The sequence below is a fragment of the Oncorhynchus tshawytscha genome, linkage group LG07 (assembly GCF_018296145.1).
Source record: "Oncorhynchus tshawytscha isolate Ot180627B linkage group LG07, Otsh_v2.0, whole genome shotgun sequence".
NCBI lineage: Eukaryota > Metazoa > Chordata > Actinopteri > Salmoniformes > Salmonidae > Oncorhynchus > Oncorhynchus tshawytscha.
Genome location: NC_056435.1, coordinates 54,953,847 through 54,977,607, shown reverse-complemented (window position 1 = coordinate 54,977,607; position 23,761 = coordinate 54,953,847). Strand labels below are relative to the sequence as shown.

The window sequence follows — 23,761 nt, the reverse complement described above, 5'->3', positions numbered from 1 at the left end:
GGTTGATAATGGAACATAACAAAAAAACTATGGGAATCAGAAAACTGAATGTAATGTCAATGTTGAGCAGCTTCACTGTAAATTGTGTTTCAATATTCAATCAAAAAATATGTATTTTTACAAAAAATATATAACTTTTAAGTATCTTCAACAAATACCAGGGACAAATCCAAGTGTTTGTATACGTACATCATTGGTTTTAATTGATTAAAATGATTGCCATGTATCCACTATCCATAATGATCTGTAGAAGGATTTGTTTTTCTCTATATATTTAGCCACCCATCTCTTATCCGATTTTGAGTGCCTCTAGGATTGAGGCTGAAATCTTTCTATAATCCTTTCTAGGCTGGGTATGCCTGTGGTGTTCTGGGGAGGCGGGCCTGTTGGTCTCTGACAGCTGTTTGCATCTGTGCATGTTTTCACCTCATACTGCACATTCACATTGCTGACTGGCTCCAGTTGCTAAGAACCACACATCCACTGACTCCATGCTAAATACTGGGGCCTAGTACAGCCCAGGTGCATACAATGTTACAGTACATTTGGGAAAAATGTTACTGTGTGGACAGTAGAAAAGTGGATTACTATATTCAGGTTTCCACTAGATAGCACAGCCACAAACTAAAAATTGGCTATATTATAAAAATCAACAAATAAAAAAGTGCTTTTCGGTCTTCATTCAAGGTTAGGCATAAGGTTAAGTGTTGTTAGCGTTAAGGTTCAAATCTGAATGTAGGAAGATAAATTGTAGAAATAGTTGTTTTATAACTTTGTGTCTGTGGTAGCTAGTGACAAACCTATCTATACTGCGTGTACAAAATATTAAGAACACATGCTCTTTCCATGACAGACTGAGCAGGTGAAAGCTATGATCCCTTATTGATGTCACTTGTTAAATCTACTTCAGTCAGTGTAGATGAAGGGGGATGAGACAGGTTAAAGAAGGATTTCTAAGCCTCCAGTATTTATGCTGCAGTAGTTAATGTGTCGGGGGGCTAGGGTCAGTTTGTTATATCTGGAGTACCTCTCCTGTCCTATTCGGTGTCCTGTGTGAATCTAAGTGTGCGTTCTCTAATTCTCTCTTTCTCTCTCGGAGGACCTGAGCCCTAGGACCATCTGACATGATGACTCCTTGCTGTCCCCAGTCCACCTGGCCGTGCTGCTGCTCCAGTTTCAACTGTTCTGCCTTATTATTATTCGACCATGCTGGTCATTTATGAACATTTGAACATCTTGGCCATGTTCTGTTATAATCTCCACCCGGCACAGCCAGAAGAGGACTGGCCACCCCACATAGCCTGGTTCCTCTCTAGGTTTCTTCCTAGGTTTTGGCCTTTCTAGGGAGTTTTTCCTAGCCACCGTGCTTCTACACCTGCATTGCTTGCTGTTTGGGGTTTTAGGCTGGGTTTCTGTACAGCACTTTGAGATATCAGCTGATGTACGAAGGGCTATATAAATAAATTTGATTTAAGCCTTGAGATTATGTGTGTCATTCAGAGGGTGAATGTGTTTTTATTTAACAAGGCAAGTCAGTTAAGAATAAATTATTATTCACAATGATGGACTACCAAAAGGCTGGGATTTAAATAAATAAAGGACAAAACAGACATCACAATAAGAGACACCGTAACACTACATAAAGAGACCGAAGACAACAGCATAGCATGGTATCAACACAACATGACAAGACAAAAGATTTACAGTGTCTTTGAACGGGGTATTGTAGTAGGTGTCAGGCGCACCGGTTTGTCAAGAACTGCAATTCCCGTTTTTGTTTTGTATTTTTACGCTCAACAGTTTCCTGTGTGTATCGAGCGAGAATGGTCTACCACCCAAAGTACATCCAACCACATTGACACAACTGTGGGACGCATTGGAGCCAACATGGGCCAGCATCCTTGTAGAATGCTTTTAATGCCTTGTGGAGTCCATGCTGTCATGAATTGAGGCTGTTGAGGGCAAAAGACAGGTGTTAATATTTTGTACACTGTTTAATGGTGCAGTACAAGTTTGGGGTCAAGTGCCCTTTTATGATGATCATCACAACACTCCCTCCAGTCCGGTGTTGCACCCGAACCAGATTTTAAAAATCATGAACGTCAAACAAATTAAGACCAGTAAATTATTTGCTGGGAAATATGGGGCAAGAAACAAGACAAACCTCATTCATAATTCAATATTGATTTATTTTCAATGAATATGGATTCAAAATGTATAAGTTATGCAGCGCAACTAACTTATTCTAAATTTTACAAAAATAAAACAATTTCATGTTAATTGTATTGACTAAAATAACACCAAGTTAAAGAGTTATATTCTTCAGATCCGAGCACAGCTTTCATATTGTATTTTTTTCATTCTGAGAATCACTTCAGAATAACGTGCGTTTCACATCCCTGCTTTTCCCCCACCTGGTCACAAGAGGTTAACCCTTTATCCACAGTAGGGACACTAACCCCTCAACAATAGATACACAACACTGGGTCCGTAGAAGCGTCACAGGGTTAAATAGTAAGGGTAAGAGGTTTAAGTTCAGTGACTTTGGGTCTCACGAAAAGCACTTAAGATGTGTTATAGCTAGAGAAGGGCTTCCTTAACACATCTCCTTTCCAAGATAACCATTGATGGATGCAAGCTTTACATTTGAGAAAGCATTATTGAAGGTCTATTGGTGCAAATTGTAGATAGATTAAAGCAATTGTTTATTCTAGGAACCACCGTGAGGGAAGTAGATAGATTAAAGCAATTGTTTATTCTAGGAACCACCATGAGAGAAGTAGATAAGAGGAAAGGAGGCCATTTAAGACAAGGATCATGCACATACTTCCACTTAACCCTTATAGCCTTCACTTCAGCCCAGAAAGAGTCAGAGGAGTTCTACTGACTGTTCACTAGAAATACCTGCTTGTTTGGCAATAAATACCTGTAAGTCACTCTCAATAAGAGCGACTGCTCAATCAGGCTTTCCCAAACTTGGTCCTGCGAAATTATTGAAACCAGGAAGACACTACTACAACACAGGCTTGGTTTTAACACTAACCACCAATACAGTTGAGGAGTGTTTTACACTTCATACTGTAGGTTTACAACCCCTGCTTAGGATCAAATAGAACACTGTCAATGTTAGTGTGTACTCTGCATGGCATGGTTTACAGGAAGATAACATTTATAAAAAGGAAAGAATAAACTCATTCAAAACCAAGTTTGCTTTCCAAAAGCTCTTAAACCCCAATCCTGCTCCGGAGAGCAGTGTGACATTTGGCTGTGGGTGCCGAGTAGGATTATACCGAACCCCTTAAATACTGACCTGGGTTCAGATCACAATGACATGAAACTGAACACTACTGAGAGCAGAGACCCAGATGGATGCGTCAGAGAGAAGGACGGAGCAACGCCAAAAGCGCAGTTTAAATCAACGGGACAAATTAATAAAACCAATTTTAAAATTAAATATAAAATACACTTTTGGCTGAAGTGTCTTGTGTAGAGTTCTGTTTTCCAGTCAGGTTACTGAGCACACGGCTCAGCAGAATAGCTGCTCTGTGTTAGACTGTGTTTGTCCCACTGGAACCAGTAAGCCCTTCTACCTTTACATTACCTGTATACCTCCTAGTTAGCAATATGCAGTCACCCTTAATCATATCCTATATTAGGTAATCACTCCACTGAGATTCAAACAAAACAGCAAACGATCAGGAAGCAGGCAGGAAGAAAAATCTGTATTATCAAGTCTTCAACACCCCAGACTGACAGTAAGGGGTCAGGAGAGAGAGGTGTGAGGGGATGTCTTCTAGTCCATGGGTTCCCAAACGTTTTACTTCCATAAATTGAGGTGAAAAAAAAAACATGCACAGAACAAAGTAAAAATGTTGCAGATTTAAAGCGTATTTCCTGTAAGTCTACACATTTTTTACTGAAGCTGAAATTAAAAATGATATTTTAAGCCATTTTTATGAGGAAAAATATACAGGTCCATTGTCTTTTGTACACACTCTCTATTTAGATGATTCAGTTTACGAAGAACGCTTTTTTCCATCCCAAAAATGCATTAAAAAAGTATATCTATGTTTTGTAACGCACAAGCAACCCACCTGAACCACTGGTCCCGACCCACAGTCTGCAAACCACTGGTCTAGTCAACAGTCTGGAAACCACTGGTCTAGTCAACAGTCTGGAAACCCCTGGTCTAGTCAACAGTCTGGAAACCCCTGGTCTAGTCAACAGTCTGGAAACCCCTGGTCTAGTCAACAGTCTGGAAACCCCTGGTCTAGTCAACAGTCTGGAAACCCCTGGTCTAGTCAACAGTCTGGAAACCCCTGGTCTAGTCAACAGTCTGGAAACCACTGGTCTAGTCAACAGTCTGGAAACCACTGGTCTAGTCAACAGTCTGGAAACCACTGGTCTAGTCAACAGTCTGGTAACCCCTGGTCTAGTCAACAGTCTGGTAACCCCTGGTCTAGTCAACAGTCTGGAAACCCCTGGTCTAGTCAACAGTCTGGAAACCCCTGGTTTAGTCAACAGTCTGGAAACCACTGGTCCCGAGTCAACAGTCTGGAAACCACTGGTCCCGACCCAACAGTCTGGAAACCACTGGTCCCGACCCAACAGTCTGGAAACCACTGGTCCCGACCCAACAGTCTGGAAACCACTGGTCCCGACCCAACAGTCTGGAAACCACTGGTCCCGACCCACAGTCTGGAAACCACTGGTCCCGACCCACAGTCTGGAAACCACTGGTCCCGACCCACAGTCTGGAAACCACTGGTCCCGACCCACAGTCTGGAAACCACTGGTCCCGACCCACAGTCTGGAAACCACTGGTCCCGACCCACAGTCTGGAAACCACTGGTCCCGACCCACAGTCTGGAAACCACTGGTCTAGTCAACAGCTCTGAAGTGGTTATTTCTGCACATCCAGTCTGAAGGTTTGGGAGTTGGGGGAGGATCACTGGGTAGGGGGGATGACTAAGAAGTTCTGATGCAGTCTGTTGAAAATAGGATTTAGGGACAGGGAGGGGTGTTAGAGGGTCACAGAGAAACAGGATTTACGATCAATTGTGTTGTAGGGGTCAGAGGTTAGGGGTCAGCTGTGGTGTTGTCTCTGGCAGACGGTGAGGCGGAAGGTGGAGCTGAACACATAGCCGATGCTCTCCTCCACCTCCTGAACACGGCGGAGGAAGCGACAGCGGTCTCTGGCTAGCTCCTCCCACGGCCCACGCCTGTCCTCATCGTCCTCGCTGGCGTAGAACTCATCCACCTCATCACAGAAACCCACCTGTAGAGAGACAGAACTACATACATCACCACAGACTAGAACCTTCTCACTGAAAGACCTGCAGGCCAAGTTCACTTCTACATACATTCAAACTCACTAGACTACATTTCAGCTTGATAAAACCAGGTCAACTCAATATTACCTCAATATTCTGAAAGGAGAAACTGCAGTGCATATAGCATCCAAAACAGAAACCTACAATTATGTCAACAACAAAAGACACTTCCATTTTAAAACGGTAGTCCTAACCCTGACATTCACACACATAATGAAAAACACACTTGCTCCACAGCTCTCTGCATTAAAAAAAAAAAATTCACTCAATCCATTTAAGAAACTCAACTAGGCCCTCTAAGCAGCATTCTTCATGTGACTATGAAATTGAGATTTATACCCATCGCTCATCACTGGGAGGCAACGCTACACGTCTGGAGCTGCAACCGTTTGGGCCGAGACAAGGAGAGGCAAAGAAAAAAAAGAGGGGGGAAAATCGGCTGTGTGATGGACGCCCCATAGCTCATCACAGAGACAATAAATCTCCATAAGCAGCAGCCTACTGAGGTCACCAGTACCATCAGAGCGGAGGTTATTAGACTGAAGACACTGAAATCTGCTCAGCATGGGCTGAAGGGTTGGGAGAACGTTGTGGAAGCATTGCACGAACGTTATGAGCCAGCGTGCCGAGCCAGAGAAATAAAAATACAAGGGCTTCAGAGAAATTTGATTTTCGTCTCGCTCAGTTATCACCGTTGCTAAGTAACATGGCAGTTGTGTGCTCCTAATAGGTGGATAATGTAATACAAAGGGCATGGAAAATACAGCCGGACTATATCAAAGACAGCCGTTGGATTGTGCTCATGGATGACTAGGTCTACTCTCATGGTGATGATCTTCCATTCCACTGACTGGGACAGACGTTTCACAGCAATGTACTGATACAGTTTTACTGCTGCTTTAGCTACAGCCTTCATTCACATCTGTCTAACAGCAGTCAATGTGCTGCTTTAGCTACAGCCTTCATTCACATCTGTCTAACAGCAGTCAATGTGCTGCTTTAGCTACAGCCCTATGAGTGACTGATCAGTCATAGCATTTCAGCACATTTCAATGGGAATGTCTATAATGAAAAATGTTTTATTACATTATACAGAGCTGTAGAGGTTCACTAAGTGCACTCAGCCTCTCCGACTCTGGTCTCCATGGTACAAATATGGGAAGCTGATCACAGGAGAGCGATGGAAAGGATTGTTGCATAGGTTTCCATCACTTGCAGTCAGACAGGAATACTAACACATAAAAACAGAACAGCTAATACACAGTCAGTCCCTCTTCCCCTTTCTGTATGCTGTGTGAGTAATCCACTCCAAAGTTCTAAATCCATCCGTTAGAGAATGTGGTAAAGTTGGAATTTTCCCACAACAACCCAGCCCAAAAACGGTGTGATAACCACGTCGGATAAGAAGTTTGAACAATGAGATCCAATTATTAGTTATTTTTTAATGAACGTCTTTCCAGACCACATGATCCGAAGTGATGTAGAAAAACTCTGGTCACATCACGTCAGTCACGGGGTCAGGAAAGTCTGGCGGGGCCAGCGGCTTATGTCGATGCAGTATGTAAGTACACCACAGGAGATAAAACAATGCTTCCTCTTCAGCTACTCATTAACAAACAGCCTCCAGCAGTTACCTGCTGAGTGGGAAGATCAGTCATTTTAGGAGTCATTGCCAGGTTCTCACATTTGACTTCAGTCATGTGAGTGACCAATGCCCATAGATGACAATACAATGTGACTGATACTATTTAAGAACATACCTACCATTTTATAAAAACAGAATGAGGAACATATGAATAACAAGTTGTGTGGTGCTTTCTTTAGGCCTACCAGAAAGTCGCCAATACTGACCTTTTTGACTGTGACGCAGCCCGTAGTGGTGATCTCTGGGTTGGGAGGGATCTCTGAGAAGCCACTGTCCAGTCTCTCCTCTGCCTCCTCCTTCCTGTACTGGGGGGGTGAGTGGCTCTGTCCCTGTCCATGACGGGGGGTTGTCTTGCTGCTCTTCTTACAGCGCGCCCCTGTCCCGGCTTTTACCCTGACTGGCTCTCTAGTCCTGAGCAGGGCCTGAAAGTTGAATGGGCTGTAGGGGTCTGAGGAGGTACTGAAGGCGTCCCACAGCCTCAGGCTCTCAGCCTCATCCACCTCACTGCTGCTGGACTCCGAGCCAAACTCCTCCGCAGGAGAGGGGGAAGAAGAGGAGAGGGGAGAGGGAGGTTGCTCTGGGGGTGAGGTGTGAGGGGAGCAGGCTGTGGTGGCTGTAGAGGTGGAGGGGATGGTCCTGGGGTTGGTAATGAGGGCGGTGAAGTTTTGGGGGTTGTAGGGGTCCCTGCTTTGGCACAGTGAGTTCCACAGTCTCTCAGTCTCAGAGTCATCCTCCTCTTCATCGTCATCCAACAACTCGGAATTGGAGAATTCTGACGAGCCCTCGCTGTCAAAACCATCGTCATCCTCCTCGCTGAGTGAGTCGTCTGATTGGCTGTCGTCGCTGCAGGGGCTGCCCATGATGTAGGCGATGGCCTTGTTACTGCACTGGGGGGTGGAGGGGGGCAGAGCGGTGGTAGACACTGGTGGACCCTCAGCTGCCGTTTCCTCTTCCTCAGAGTCCTCAATCTCTTCCTCCTCCTCTAATTCCATCCCTCCAGTGGCAGCAGTCTCACCCACTTCTCTATGATTGGATACATCCATCTCTGGCCCACTCTCTCCAGAGCTCCCCTGTGTTGGTGTGTCAGATGTGATGGTCTCTTCCTTCATCTCTGTGATCCCCTGTAGCTCTTCAATGGGAGGCCTTAACATGTACAGTCTGGAGGTGGAGTGTTCTTCTTCCAGACTGGAATAACCATTATCCTGGTCAGGGGTAAAAACTGCCACCTCACTGCAGGCAGTGACAGCTCCAACTCTGACAAGATGATCACTGATACCGACTGTTTCCCAGTGATGTAATGAGAAACTGTCAGGGAAAGGGAGAGACTCTGGCCAGGTGGCTGTTTGAAGGCTTCTATTGTCATTTGGCTCCTCTTTGTTGCAGGAGGCGCCAGTGCTTTTGCCATCCATTGATTCCTTATCATCGAAATGTACAAACAGCCCTGTTGGCTTGGTAACCGTAGCCTTTGTACAACACTCTGGTTGAAAACAATGACCATTACTGTTGTTTTCCCCAGTGCCCTCTTTTCTCCAAGACAAATTTGACAGCCACCCTTGGACGCTACTGGTTCCCCAAAGCCCACCCCACCAGTTACCAGCGGTACTATTTTCTCTGGCTGACACTGCGTCAGATGACCAACCGTTCCCACCAAGTACAGGCCCTTGGTCTGGGTGTTTCATTTCCTGAGCCGACGCTGCGTTCAACAAAACATGACTGAGAAAACCTCTCGCGATTGCGAGGTATCCTACCGAAGTTTGTTGCCTTATATTTAAGTCCATTTCAGCAGCATTTTGAATCCCTAACTCGTAAAGAGAATCTGCTGTCAACCAACTCGGAGTACTATTACCTGACGCTGCTAGCCCAGGGCTACCATGCTGGTATTGCAGGTACGATAGATGATGTGCATGGTGTTGAGTTCCAGGCAAGACGTCGTCCAGTTGTCCTAAAAAATTGCTTTCTGCCTCTACAAAGTTATCTTTGAAATTCCCACTGACCCACCCTGTCACATTGTGAGGCATGGCAGGAGTACTAGGGCGCCATGGTATATACTTTTGCAGAAATGACAGGGCAGGCCTAGAAACCGCGGAGAACATGCCCATCCACGAGCGCTCCTGGTTTGGTTGTCGGGGAGAGGCCACTCCATGCCCGGCGGGAGTGGATGGAGGCGTCTTCACACCAGAAAAGTGTTCCTCGCGATTAATGTTTCTAAACATTCTCAATACTGGCTTGTGGCTAACAAATGGTCACTATGCAAGATACATTAGTAAAGTTTCGATCAAGAATACCGCTTGACAGCTTGCTGCTGGGAAGTTTGTGAAAGCTTTTTGGTTAGTTAGCTAGCTAACGTACACGTGTAGGACAATTTAACACGCTGACATATAGTAGCTAGTTCACAATATATTAATAACTCGTGTATTAACTAGACTGCCAAAATAAACATGCCAATCAAACTTTAGTCTGGCAATAAAGGATAACAAGAACCAACGTTAGTTATCTAGCTAACTAGTACTAATAATGCTAGTTTGAGCAGCTGTTACCGGGCTAGCTAACGTAAAATCTTGATTTTGAGAGCTGTTCGTTTCGCTGGAAGTTGCTAGCGACACATTTGAGAATAACTTGGTGTGCACTCCAGAGCACTGTCCATAATTGCAGGTGAAACATCCATTACTGTTGTCCCTTATCCATCTTCTTACACCGAAAGGCTAACAATAGCATACCGGTTAGCTCTCCTGTTCAAGTGAATACCATCGTCCATGTTGTCCGCGGTATGGGAGACATTTTCCTGCGAGTGGTGGTTAGACTTATTACGCGCGGTAAGCATCGTACAAACAGGGGTAGTGAATGTAGAAAGTGAGCAGAGACTTGGCGAGTCATAGCATGTTGAGAAATTCAGTATACACGAAAATATACAATCCATTTTAGTCTTGGTTGGAGAAAAAGCTGGTTAGAGTCTCGCACGTAGCACCCGGCGACAGCGCAGATGCAAAGCTTGATCCGAGACTTTCAACGAAGCTCAACAATTCATTACAATAAAATCATGGAATGCATCCGCATGAGAAATGTAGTATTCAATAGATATCAACTAAATAGACAAGCTCGTTATAATACTTCAATGCGATACTTCTGTTTTTTTACAATCATGGTTGCGTTGCCTTGTACGCTCGGTCGACTCCTCTGCCCACTTTTCAGAAGAGGATTTCATCAGAAAATGTAGGGGGCGTCGTGAAAGAGGTCTTGTGGAAATGTTTAGGGACCGTCGCAGAGTTACCGTCGTCAGTAATCCACATGGCGATTTTGCATGACATGACACGAAATGTCCCTGTCATATAATGAAAGTGAATATCCTGACTCCTGCAGCATACTGCAGTGTATGGAAAAAGCTCAGTGTGACAGGTTTTGAGATGGTGATATAGTTCATGCAAAATAATGTCACAATACTGGGTTTCAAGATAAACTCTCAATAGTTAGAAATATTGCAGGAGTCGATGAATGCATTTGGCAGTCTTTCTAAATATATATACATTATTAACCCTTGGGATCATATAGGCCTACTAGTGTGTTGAGAATCAAGTTCATGTTCCACTCTGTGTTGCTCTCCAGTTACAGGTTTTTGCATGGCAACCAGTGGTGGAAAAAGTACCCAATTGTCATACTTGAGTTATCAAATCCAGTTACAGGTTTTTGCATGGCAACCAGTGGTGGAAAAAGTACCTAGTGATATATTTACAATTGTCATACTTGAGTTAAAGTAAAGATGCGTGCTCAGTGCCCTCCTGTACTCCCTGTTCACTCATGACAGCATGTCCAGGCACGACTCCAACACCATCATTAAGTTTGCTGATGACACAAGAGTGGTAGGCATGATCACCGACAACAATGAGACAGCCTATAGGGAGGTCGTCAGAGACCTGACCATGTGGTGCAAGGACAAAAACCTCCCCCTCAACATGATCAAGACAAAGGAGATGATTGTGGACTACAGGAAAAGGAGGGCCGAGCACGCCCCCATTCTCATCGATGGGGCTGCAGTGGAGCAGGTTGAGAGCTTCAAGTTCCTTGGCGTCCACATCACCAACAAACGAACATGGTCCAAGCATACCAAGACAGTTATGAAGAGGGCACGACAAAACCTATTCCCCCTCAGGAGACTGAAATTATTTGGCATGGGTCCTCAGATCCTCAAAAGGTTCTACAGCTGCACCATCGAGAGCATCACTGCCTGGTATGGCAACTGCTCGGCCTCCGACCGCAAGGCACTACTTGGGGTTGTGCGTACGGCCTAGTACATCACCGTGGACAAGCTTCCTGCCACCTCTATACCAGGCGGTGTCAGAGGAAAGCCCTAAAAATTGTCAAAGACTCCAGTCACCCTAGTCATAGACTGTTCTCTCTGCTACCACATGGCAAGCGGTACTGGAGCACCAAGTCTAGGTATAAGAGGTTCCTAAATAGCTTCTACCCCCAAGCCATAAGACTCATGAACAGCTAATCAAATGGCTACCCACTATTTGCATTGCCCCCCTCCTCCTCTGGAACACTGCTGCTACTCTGTTATTATTTATGCATAGTCACTTTAATAACTCTACCTACATGTACATATTACCTCAATTACCTCGACACCGGTACCCCCTGCATATAGCCCCGCTATTGTTATTTTACTGCTGCTCTTGAATTATTTGTTTATTTTCATCTCTTATTATTACTTTTTTGCATTTTCTTAAAACTGCATTGTTGGTTAAGGGCTTGTAAGTAAGCATTTTTGTACCTGTTGTATTCGGCGCATGTGACAAATTTAATTAATGGAGAAAGGATGCATTTCGGCTTAATTACGAGTCTCATAGCAAAGGATCTGAATACTTATGTAAATAAGGTGTTTGCTTTTTTATTTTAATACACTTGCAAAATTGTCTAAAAACCTGATTTTCGCATTGTCATTATGGGGTATTGTTTGTTGATTGATGAGGAACATTTTTTATTTAATCCATATTAGAAAAAGGCTGTAACGTAACAAAATGTGGAAAAAGTCAAAGGGTCTGAATACTTTCCGAATGCACTGTATACAACAAAATTGTTGTGAGAGACTGTCCCTTTTGCTCCTGATTCCCAAAATACTTATGTTGTTAGTCATGATGTATAACATACAATGCAGGAGGTACTGTATTGACATCCTTTAATTTCACTGTGCAATAATGTCCATATGATAACACAGACACACTGTCTCCAAACATAGCTAATAGTAATAGCCTACCTACAGTGGCTTGCGAAAGTGCAAAATCGTTTTTTGTGAAACAAACAAGAAATAAGACAAAAAACAACAACTTGAGGGTGCATAACTATTCACTCCCCCAAAGTCAATACTTTGTAGAGCAACCTTTTACAGCAATTACAGCTTGGGGTATGTCTCTATAATCTTGGCACATCTAGCCACTGGGATTTTTGCCCATTTTTCAAGGCAAAACTGCTCCAGCTCCTTCAAGTTGGATGGGTTCTGCTGGTGTACAGTAATCTTTAAGTCATACCACAGATTCTCAATTGTATTGAGGTCTGGGCTTTGACTAGGACATTCCAAGACATTTAAATGTTTCCCCTTAAACCACTCAAGTGTTGCTTTAGCAGTATGCTTAGGGTCATTGTCCTGCTGGAAGGTGAACCTCCATCCCAGTCTCAAATCTCTGGAAGACTGAAACAGGTTTCCCCTAAGAATTTCCCTGTATTTAGCGCCATCCATCATTCCTTCAATTCTGACCAGTTTCCCAGTGCATGCTGATGAAAAACAACCCAACAGCATGACACTGCCACCACCATGCTTCACTGTGGAGATGGTGTTCTCGGGGTGATGAGAGATGTTGGGTTTGCGCCAGACATAGCATTGTCCTTCATGGCCAAAAAGCTACATTTTAGTCTCATCTGACCAGAGTACCTTTTTCCATATATTTGGGGAGTCTCCCACATGCCTTTTGGCGAACACCAAACATGATTGCTAATTTTTTTAATTTAAGCAATGGCTTTTTTCTGGTCACGCTTCCGTAAAGCCCAGCTCTGTGGAGTGTACGGCTTAAAGTGGTCCTATGGGCAGATACTCCAATCTCCCCTGTGGCGGCTTTGCAGCTCCTTCAGGGTTATTTTTGGTCTCTTTGTTGCCTCTCTGATTAATGCCCTCCTTGCCTGGTCCGTGAGTTTTGGTGGGCGGCCCTCTCTTGGCAGGTTTGTTGCGGTGCCATATTCTTTCCATTTTTAATAATGGATTTAATGGTTTTCCGTGGAATGTTCAAAGTTTTGGATATTTTTTTGGTGCCACTTACTTAGTGGTGTTGCAGACTGGGGCCTTTCAGAACAGGTATATATATATACTGAAATCATGTGACAGATCATGTGACAATTAGATTGCACACAGGTGGACTTTATTTAACTAATTATGTGACTTCTGAAGGTAATTGTTTGCAGATCTTATTAGGAGCTTCATAGCAAAGGGAGTAAAAACACATGCATGCTCCACTTTTCCGTTAAAACAATTATAATAATTTTGAAACAAGTATTTTTTTCCATTTCACTATTTTGTGTATGTCCATTACATGAAATCCAACTAAAATCAATTTAAATTACAGGTTGTAATGCAATAAAATAGGAAAAAAAGCCAAGGGGGATGAATACTTTTGCAAGGCATTGTATATTGTATAATGCATGGTTCAAATCAAAGGAGGTTGGTGGCACCTTAATTGGGGAGGACAGGCTTGCGGTAATGGCTGGAGTGAAATCAGTGGAATGGTATGGAATACATCACACACATGGTTTCCATGTGTTTGATGCCATTATGAGCCATCTTCCCCTCAGTAGCCCCCACTGGTTCAAATGCACAACTCATGGGAATGTCTTAAGAATAGAAGATTGGACCAACTTGATTGTCGATGCTTTTGTGTGTGCCTCGTGCCTGGATTGAGCTTTTAATACTTATGAGAGTGTCTCATGCTAGGTTGTGTCGTGATGTGGTCCTTTCTGGGTATAAATAATGGCTTCCCCCCTCACTCTCTCCTACACCCAGGTTCTGTTATCTCAGGTCGTAAATTCCTGGAGGAGACTCTCTCCCCCTTTTCATGCAGAGAGACCACAGAGTGAACATAGGATTTCACATGGCCAAACTCCTAAATCCCCAAAATGGGAAAATTAAACAAAATGTTCACTTGTAAGGTGGGAATGGTCCGTGGACATTAAGAGACGGGTATAACGAGTGTGTTTCATTTGGTGACCTCAAAGAGGACAGGAAACACACATAACTATATCTCTGAATGGGTACATTTCTCAATTATGGGGTTTGTTTCTAATTCTTGTATAAAAGGGATGAGTAAAGATCAAACTATTTGTGAAATGGTGTAATGTGATGTTAAACCTTTAATGTGAGAGAAATGTATTCCCTTTAAAATATAACTAAGTCATTGGCCCACCCCCGTGAGCACAGACATGATCAGGCGTCATAGACCCACCTTTTCTACTGTTACGAATAAAAGCCCCTCCTGAGGAAATCCTCTTCAGACCACGCATACCTCGGCGTAAACTAAGGTAGCACAGGTTTTAGTTTAGACTAAGCAAACCCACAGCGTGAGCTGTGATTGCAAATAGTTATTGAATTCCTAACCATACCACGTGGAGCATTGGCTATCGATCCCTACAGAATAAGAGCAAATCTTAGATACTAATTACTAGTCTGCAGCTAGAAATGATGGAAACCTGAGACGAGAATACCGACAACTGCTGAAACATCTATTCTATGAGAACATTTCTGAATGGTACTCTGAAGTATCCATTCTAACCACGGAAAACTTTGCTCTTCGGGGAAACAGAAAGAGAGAGACTCAGATGAACTGACTCTTCAGCAGACGGACCGGATTCCAATAGGAAAGATTAAGACACATGGGCGTAAAAATATATTGATTGCAATTATTCCCAAATGAGTGAGCATTCATGTGCATAGGATTAGCATTTCAACTAATATAATTATCAACTGTATGTAGTGATTCCTTTAGTCTTTCCCGCTCTCTCAGTCCAACCCCCATTCCTTTGTCCACCAAGTCATCATAGCCCACTAGGGAATCTTACCTATCATTTGTTAGTAACATATCTTTCTTTTTGTTTATGCATTTCTGTGATTATTTAGTTAGTCAGTAAATAAATGTTTACAGATAACCAACAATTTACGACGTTTGGAAGGAGACTGACGTGAGGTAAATAATAATTCAATAATAGAGGCCTAAATTGATCAGATATTAAAATATCTGAAGAGTTATATTCTGAAAATTATAACTTTGTAATCTGAAGATTTTCTGTGGTGCCGACTTCCTAGTTAATTACATTTACATGATTAGTTTAATCACGTAATAGTAATTACAGAGAATTGATTTCATAAAATAACAGTCTTTACTTTTAATGAGGCCAAAGACACGACAGTTGGTTGGTTGGTTCAGTTGGGGGGCCCTAGTTTGTTATAAGCGTGCCTAGATACCAGACTGTAATTTGAATCTTTCCCATATGTATTATAAAACTGGTATGGGGCATTGACTCCTAGTGCTCAAATTCCATACAGATGTAGGATCTTAATTTGACCACCCTGCTGCAGGAGAACTTTCCTGCAATGCACAACATTTTAAACTTGTAGTGTATTTGAGGTTTATAATAAAAAGGCTTCTGAAGTTTGATTTTCCATTACGAAAATATATCAACCCAGACAAAAATGTCCATTAATTATAATCCACATAGTTCATGTTTTCCTGCTGTAGCTCAAATTCTACTGTAGATTCTCATCATCCTGTATTTATGTTTCTATGTGGTCATCTGTGGTCTTTCCGCTTTAGCCAGCAGATCTTGTCTGAGCAGCACTCCTGCAATGATGAGCCTTGTTTCCCCACATAGAGGTTAACCCAGGGTGATTCACACTTAGCCTGATCTAATGTAATTGTTACCTCAGTATGGGGACAGCATAGAGGCCTGGGTGGATGAGTGTGATGGGACACAGAGGTATGCAGACTGACTGAGACAAATCCTCCCTGCTTCAAAGTAAACATAATTATCAGGGTTCGGCCATTGAGCTACACTGAGATGAACAGATAAACCAAATAGTTAGGTTTCCATTGTAATTAGACATATTTCAATACAAACAAGATGGTACAATGATTTGGAATGTTACTGACAAAAGCTTCTGAGTCAGTGGCTGTTTAGTCTTACTGGTGCTTTCATCAAATGAAACGCGCATCGGCTACGCTCACAAAAATACACAAACGTCTTTTCAATTCAAGTTTATTTTGTTATTTAGTGCAAATTATATTACATAACATGGTCAAAAATTAAGAAAACAACAACTAGAACTATATACTGAATTAAAGAAATAGGACACATTAATGATATTCTCAGTATTTACAGTACACAAGATCCAGTTCATTTTAAAAATGTACATTCTGTCCCATTTTCCCAGGATGACAGAGGTCAGAGTTCAGTCCCTTGACCTGGAAGGATCCAGGTAAAACCCGTACTCAGTCCCAAATAGACCCCTACCCCTAGCCTCTACCAGATAGGCACTTCACATAGATCTAAAATATTTAGACTGGTACCTCCTGGTAAACTAGGTGAAATGATCACCATATTGCTTCATATCCTTTCAGATCTACACTTAGTACATAGCAGCTAGGTGCTAAGGGCTTGGGGCTAGGTTTGGGAGTCCCAATGCCTTCAAATGAACCCCTGTCCCAGTCTCCTTCCATTCATAATCACTGGTCTGTATTTAAACATGAGAGGCAAGAGCATTATTTTGATCATATCCCTTTTACCCAGAGTAATATACTGTATAGAGATCCAGAGATATACAACTCTCCTCTTAGCTACAGTATCAAGACCAGAAAGGAAAGGAGACAAGGAGGAAGCCTCCTTTCCCCCAAAGTGGTACAACTGACACACACAAAATAAATCAGACACTTTCACTTCAATGTCTGTCATCAGCTTTATAGCACACAACAAACACCTACACTCTCAACATGGAGAAAGTAATCTTTCAATCATATAGTTTTCCTTGTAACTTCACACTGCAGAGCCTAAAGCTACAGTGCAGCCATCCAGACTGCTGTGAAACTCAGAGGAAATGTTGTTCATGTTCTAGAAATCAAACAGAAAGAAGCAGATATCCACCATTCAATAGGCAGTCAAATAAAGTGTTGTTTTTGAATGAGTTCAGTGGTTAAACTGGTTGTTCCGGGTTAGGCATACCAGTGCGGTTTGATTACTGCTCTTTAGCCCCAGGGAGGCTAACCTCTAGCCATTCAACACACACCTGTTCAGACTACCTATCCCTGTTTCTAAAACTGTGCTCTTTATGAATCATGAATGAACTGGCAAATAAACATCTTCAGAGATATAAATTCTTCATGCGCTAAATCAGACATAAATGAATAAATAACTGTACAGGGCTGGTGAACTGGTCAGTAACTCCTAGGCAGAGTATGCTGAACAGTATGTGATGTCAAAGGAAACCAAACCAAATAGTATCTAAACATTCAATTTTACGTGTTACATTTCAGCACCTGTGAAAGCCAGCCTTAACCTGTATTAGCCTGTCTGTAATTGTATTGTGAACTGAAAACATCAGACACCAAGATGTTATGATATCTTACCAATAACTGCTCCATTTGAGAAACTTCCTTCACAGCCATATATGACCAGAAGTTGTTTTTTTCCCAGACCAAGTGACTTTGACCAGGAATAAATCTGGTCCTAGGTATTGGCAATTGTTCATGGTCAGGTCATTTCTTGGTCAGGTCAAAACTCCTAGGCCTAATTCATGAGTTAATCTTGACCTTTCCCTCTCACCACCTGTGAATTAAGACATTGATTCTGTGTGGATATAGTACACTGACCACAAGCATTTTACTCCAATGAAAATGGACTTTTTACATTCATAGAGGTCACAGTGTCTGTCTGCCAGAGTGAAACAGGGCCAGTGTGTAAGCCTCTTACAGAAGAAAATGAGAAATCACTTCCAAATAAAGACTGCAGTGCAACACCCCAGAACTTCCCAAAGACAAGATACAAATGAGTAGAGCAATGCTGCTGTAGGTACATGTAGTAGGTACATGTAGTTGGTACATGTAGTTGAGGTTTGTTTTCCTGGTATGTATAAAATCACACACACAATCCTTGTTTTGCACTTATCCTGTCAGTGTGCTGTTGTGTTTTCTATTATAGCTACAGTACTGGATAATACATAGGCAGGATCCTTTGTAGTTTGAAACAACATGAAAGTCCAATGTAAGTGAAAAATGCATGAGAAATAAATCCAAGTGCAATATGTCCACTGGATTCAGTTAAATGGTGCAGTTAAATGGTGCTTCAGTTTGTGTTTGAAAGAGCATTTTCTTTGTGATATACAGTACATCTCTGGCCCCAGCAAACAGTTAGATTTTCCCAACATCCACATATGTGTTGTGTAGAAGCACTAATTCAAAATATATTTGTGAAGGCATTGATAAAAGCAAAAAATAGACATTTGAAATGCAAATAGCGATGATCAAATAGGCAAATTAAGCGTAGGTACAGCTTGGATAACAACAGCTCCTAAACAATGGAAGACACAAACACACAGCGCACAGTCCTACAAGTTCAACAGTAGAGTAGCTACAGTCACTGACTGAGTGGACTAAAAATAGTATTTAATGTGTTAGGGTAGACCCACACCATAATTTGTTAGGGTAGACCCACACCATAGTGTGTTAGGGTAGACCCACACCATAATTTGTTAGGGTAGACCCACACCATAGTGTGTTAGGGTAGACCCACACCATAGTGTGTTAGGGTAGACCCACACCATAGTGTGTTAGGGTAGACCCACACCATAATTTGTTAGGGTAGACCCACACCATAGTGTGTTAGGGTAGACCCACACCATAGTGTGTTTAGGGTAGACCCACACCATAATGTGTTAGGGTAGACCCACACCATAATGTGTTAGGGTAGACCCACACCATAATGTGTTAGGGTAGACCCACACCATAATGTGTTAGGGTAGACCCAATGTGTTAGGGTAGAACCACACCATAATGTGTTAGGGTAGACCCACACCATAATGTGTTAGGGTAGACCCACACCATAATGTGTTAGGGTAGACCCACACCATAATGTGTTAGGTTAGTAGACCCACACCATAATGTGTTAGGGACCCACAGACCCACACCATAATGTGTTAGGGTAGACCCACACCATAATGTGTTAGGGTAGACCCACACCATAATGTGTTAGGGTAGACCCACACCATCATGTGTTAGGGACCCACACCATAGACCCACACCATAATGTGTTAGGGTAGACCCACACCATAATGTGTTAGGGTAGACCCACACCATAATGTGTTAGGGTAGACCCACACCATAATGTGTTAGGGTAGACCCACACCATAATGTGTTAGGGTAGACCCACACCATAATGTGTTAGGGTACAAAAGCATGTTAGCATGTGTTAGGGTACAAAAGCATTCATTCCCTCTCTCAAATCAGAAAAACTGACCCAACATAATTCACATATCACAATTTACATAAATCCGTGGTACACAGAAATGAAAATATACATATACCACACAACCAAACAGAGCTCAACATGGAGCTGCATTAACAGAAGGGTCCCATTTGAAAAATAAATAATTTGGGTTTTCTTTTAAAAGACATGACTTCCAAGGGGACTAAAACTGTTTCAAAGTCTGTTACATCAGGCGATAAGACGGACGGTTATCTGTTGGCCCTAAATAAAGATGTGGTCCATGGGAGAATATCCATTGCATACTCCTCGCATCCTCTTTCCTCACCTCCTTCTCAAAACCCATTGGTTGTTATCAATGAGTAGCAATGCCTTCTGCTTCCTTCCATAGGTCCTCATGATCTGGTCTTGGGAGGCCATGTTGTTACCAGAGAAAGGTATTCTGGTAGTCAGAGTCACCAGAGATACAGATTGGTAATCTTCCCTCCTGGTCACATGGTCCGTAGTTATCCTTTTTTATGGTGGTCAGAGGCCAGCCTGGCTAACAATAGGTCCACATAGTACAGTCCCATGGATACAGTGTCCAGTGACAATTGAACGTCGGGGAGTCTACAGACACCCACACAAACCCCCACTGGGCATGATAGGAGTCCACACAAACCCCCACTGGGCATGATAGGAGTCCACACAAACCCCCACTGGGCATGATAGGAGTCCACACAAACCCCCACTGGGCATGATAGGAGTCCACACAAACCCCACTGGGCATGATAGGGTCCACACACACCCCCACTGGGCATGATAGGAGTCCACACACACCCCACTGGGCATGATAGGAGTCCACACACCCCCACTGGACATGATAGGAGTCAACACACCCCCACTGGGCATGATAGGAGTCAACACCCCCCCACTGGGCATGATAGGAGTCACACACCCCCCACTGGACATGATAGGAGTCAACACACCCCCACTGGGCATGATACGACACACCCCCACTGGAGTCAACAACACACCCCCACTGGACACGATAGGAGTCAACACACACCCCCACTGGACATGATAGGAGTCAACACACACCCCCACTGGACATGATAGGAACACACACCCCCACTGGACATGATAGGAGTCAACACACACCCCCACTGGAAATGATAGGAGTCAACACACACCCCCACTGGACATGATAGGAGTCAACACACACCCCCATTGGGGGAATAAACCAGACCAACTCTCACAACTGAGCAGACCTATGCGCGTGCACACACACGCCAACCTGATTAGTAATTTCTCGCCCTCTCTCTCACTCAGTGTGTGGAGTCGGTGCTGGGCGTGCCCAGTTGGTGCCAGTCTGCCCAGCACTGTCCGGGTGTCAGAGTCTTCAGGGGGATGAAGGCCTCGCCCAGCAGGGTGTTTTCCCAGAATGCACCATCCCCGAGTACCCGTAGATGGATAACCCTCTGCTGCAGGTCTCCACGAGGGATACGGTCATATACCAACTACAGGGAGAGAGAAGACACACACAGAATTATACACCAGCTACAGAGAGAGAGATAGAGAGAGAGAGAGAGAGAGAGAGAGAAGACACACAGAGTTGTACAACAGAGTTTATACAACAGTCAAGATACACAAATTTACATACACAGTCACACATCAACTAGGTCTCACCATCTCATTGTAGGTGGGGTTGCAAGTGCGGCGCGCGGCCTTGGTCTTCCTCTTGCTGGTTTTCTGGGGGTCTGGGAGGAGGTACAGCTTGACATAGGGGTCAGGGTCTGTCCCTTCCTGCAAGGGTTGCTAGGAAATACACAGGAGGAACGATAGTCAGTATATATCTAAAATAACAGTCTACAGTAGAAGTCTTCAACACCATTACATTCTCAATTAGCATCAGTATGCTGAAAGTACACACACACACACACACACACACACACACACTCACCAGGCCTCGTATGTGCATGACCATGATGAAGAGCTTGTCACTCTTGTAGGAGATGGAGAGCTTGACCTCTCCTACCACTTTGCCTGAGACCGGAGCCCAACAGATCTCTGCAGGTGGGGGAGAAAGACAAACAGAGACGGAACATCTGATTATAGCAGAATTATTGTCTCAATGTAGGATTTTAATAAGGTTGTACAGTATGAGTGAGTGTATGTGTGTGTGTGTGTTTATAGTGGCAGGAGGTGTGTGTACATGTATTGTGTTTATGTGTGTGATGGCCCAGGGAGCAAGGAGGGCTGGATCTACTGTATACCTATGTGCTGTAGATACATCTTCATTAGAACGCCAGTCAGCCAGATTGAAAGCTGGAGTTCCATTTAACCTCTAACCCCTAACTCATGAAAGTTGCTAAATGACTAAAATGTAAAATGTCTATGATTGGTTATCACATAGGCTACTATTCCGGTGGCCAAGGACACAGAGTGTGTCACGGGCTCGATACACTGGACTCTGCTTGGTGTGGCTGTTTGTTTTAGAAAGTGATAAAGTTAACCCTGTAGCTATTTGCTGTGCATTACATCTTGTTAAAATCAGGCTTCCAATAGATAACCATCTCCTCTCAGCGAGTCACCTGATGCATCACACACTGTGGGTGGGTGGGTGGGTAGGTAGGCGGGTGTACCTGCAGGTTTGCTCTGCAGTGTGTTCACCACTGTTCCAGGTTTCTCGTCTCTTTGCAGAGGATGGAAGAAAGTGTAGATGAGGTCACACTGAGATAAAGAGAGACAGAAAGACAGAGAAAGACAGAGACAAAAATAGACACAGAGACAGAAAGAGAGAGACAGAGAAAAAGAGACAGAAAGAAAGGGGAAGAGAGGAGGTACATTCAGTTAATGACAGAAAACAACATGACACCTCCACGAGACCTAATTCATTCCTAGGTGGAACATCAACTCACAACAATACTGTGGGTGCTATTTTCAAACTGAAAAAAGAAATGGGAGTGCTAGCAGTTCTAGCTTGTGTTTACGTTTGACATGGAAGTTGAGCTGTGTGTGTGATGTCAAACTGTTCTATTAGAGATACAGTAGAGGGAAGTTCTGGTAAGTGACTACAGTACCCGCCCTGACAGATTGTGTGTGTATGTCTAAGGCTGTAACACTGATATGCGGCTTCTTCTAAAAGGAAGGGCTGAATTGTAAGAAACTCTCCAGTCATAGTGAAACCACAACCACGTACAGACTTGACTCCACATACACCATTCTGCCTCCACTTTAATGAGCCTGTGTCCGTGCACATAAAAAACTGGCAGTTAAATAAATAATACAGTAACAATTCAGTTTAAAAGTTTACATACACCTTAGCCAAAGTTTACAAATCAGTTTCAAAATTCCTGACATTTAATCCTAGGAAAAGTTCCCTGTTTTAGGCCAGTTAGGATCACCACTTTATTTTAAGAATGTGAAATGTCAGAATAATAGCAGAGAGAATGATTTATTTCAGCTTTTATTTCTTTCATCACATTCCCAGTGGGTCAGAAGTTTACGTACACTCAGTTAGTATTTGGTAGCATTGCCTTTAAATTGTTTAACTTGGGTCAAACGTTATTAAAATACGGGTGGCCTTCCACAACAAGTTGGGTGAATTTTGGCCCATTCTTCATGACAGAGCTGGGGTAATTGAGTCAGGTTTGTAGGCCTCCTTGCTCGCACACGCTTTTTCAGTTCTGCCAACACATTTTCTATAGCTGTAGGTACTGCAAGCTTGGCCTGTATATTACGGTTCACCTTTAACAATTCATGGGAGTTGGATTTTTTTCCATCTCCAGTGATCAGATTTTCCTGCGCTTTTCTGAAACAGACGTTCTGTTATAGTCACAGCCGTGATTTAAACAGTTTTGGAAACGTCTGAGTGTTTTCACATCCACTACTAATCATATGCATATACTATATTCCTGGCCTGAGGATTGAGGTCAGGGCTTTGTAATGGCCACTCCAATACCTTGACTTTGTTGTCCTTAAGCCATTTTGCCACAACTTTGGAAGCCTGCTTGGGGTCATTGTCCATTTGGAAGACCCATTTGCGACCAAGCTTCAACTTCCTGACTGATGTCTCGAGATGTTGCTTCAATATATCCACATATTTTTTCTGCCTCATGAAGCCATCTATTTTGTGAAGTGCAACAGTCCCTCCTGCAGCAAGCACCCCTACAACAGGATGCAACCACCCCCGTGCTTTAAGGTTGGGATGGTGTTCTTCGGCTTGCAAACCTCCGTGTCCTCCAAATATAATGATGGTCATTATGGTCAAACAGTTCTATTTTTGTTTCATCAGACCAAA

At 43.2% G+C, this 23,761-nt stretch overlaps 2 protein-coding genes across 3 annotated transcripts in view; both read right to left on the bottom strand.

The window, feature by feature from the left end:
* Window positions 1-2,168: 2,168 nt before the first annotated feature.
* On the bottom strand, window positions 2,169-10,197 carry LOC112254851. Its single transcript, XM_024427757.2, has 2 exons — window positions 7,185-10,197; window positions 2,169-5,278 (listed from the first exon to the last, which is right to left on the bottom strand). The coding sequence occupies exons 1-2, from the start codon at window positions 9,189-9,191 to the stop codon at window positions 5,087-5,089; spliced, it is 2,199 nt and encodes a 732-aa protein (XP_024283525.1). The 5' UTR covers window positions 9,192-10,197; the 3' UTR covers window positions 2,169-5,086.
* A 10,296-nt stretch (window positions 10,198-20,493) lies between these two features.
* The window catches only part of LOC112255311 (phosphatidylinositol 4-phosphate 3-kinase C2 domain-containing subunit beta-like), an 88,882-nt gene continuing 85,614 nt past the window's right edge, over window positions 20,494-23,761 (bottom strand). For both annotated transcript variants that reach the window (XM_042324638.1, XM_042324639.1), the window contains exons 29-32: window positions 22,104-22,191; window positions 21,422-21,528; window positions 21,148-21,276; window positions 20,494-20,978 (exon numbers count right to left, since the gene is read on the bottom strand). In XM_042324638.1, coding sequence (XP_042180572.1) covers window positions 20,787-20,978; window positions 21,148-21,276; window positions 21,422-21,528; window positions 22,104-22,191 — 516 coding nt within the window. In that variant the 3' untranslated portion in view covers window positions 20,494-20,786. The remainder of the gene's footprint in view (window positions 20,979-21,147; window positions 21,277-21,421; window positions 21,529-22,103; window positions 22,192-23,761) is intronic.

What these genes read in the sequence shown, in the direction of transcription:
- LOC112254851 (XM_024427757.2), bottom strand. Translation starts at nt 9,191, where the DNA reads ATGTTTAGAAACATTAATCGCGAGGAACACTTTTCTGGTGTGAAGACG. An exon ending in GCTGCGTCACAGTCAAAAAG is followed by an intron (nt 5,279 to 7,184) that starts GTCAGTATTGGC and finishes GTCTCTCTACAG; the next exon opens with GTGGGTTTCTGTGATGAGGT.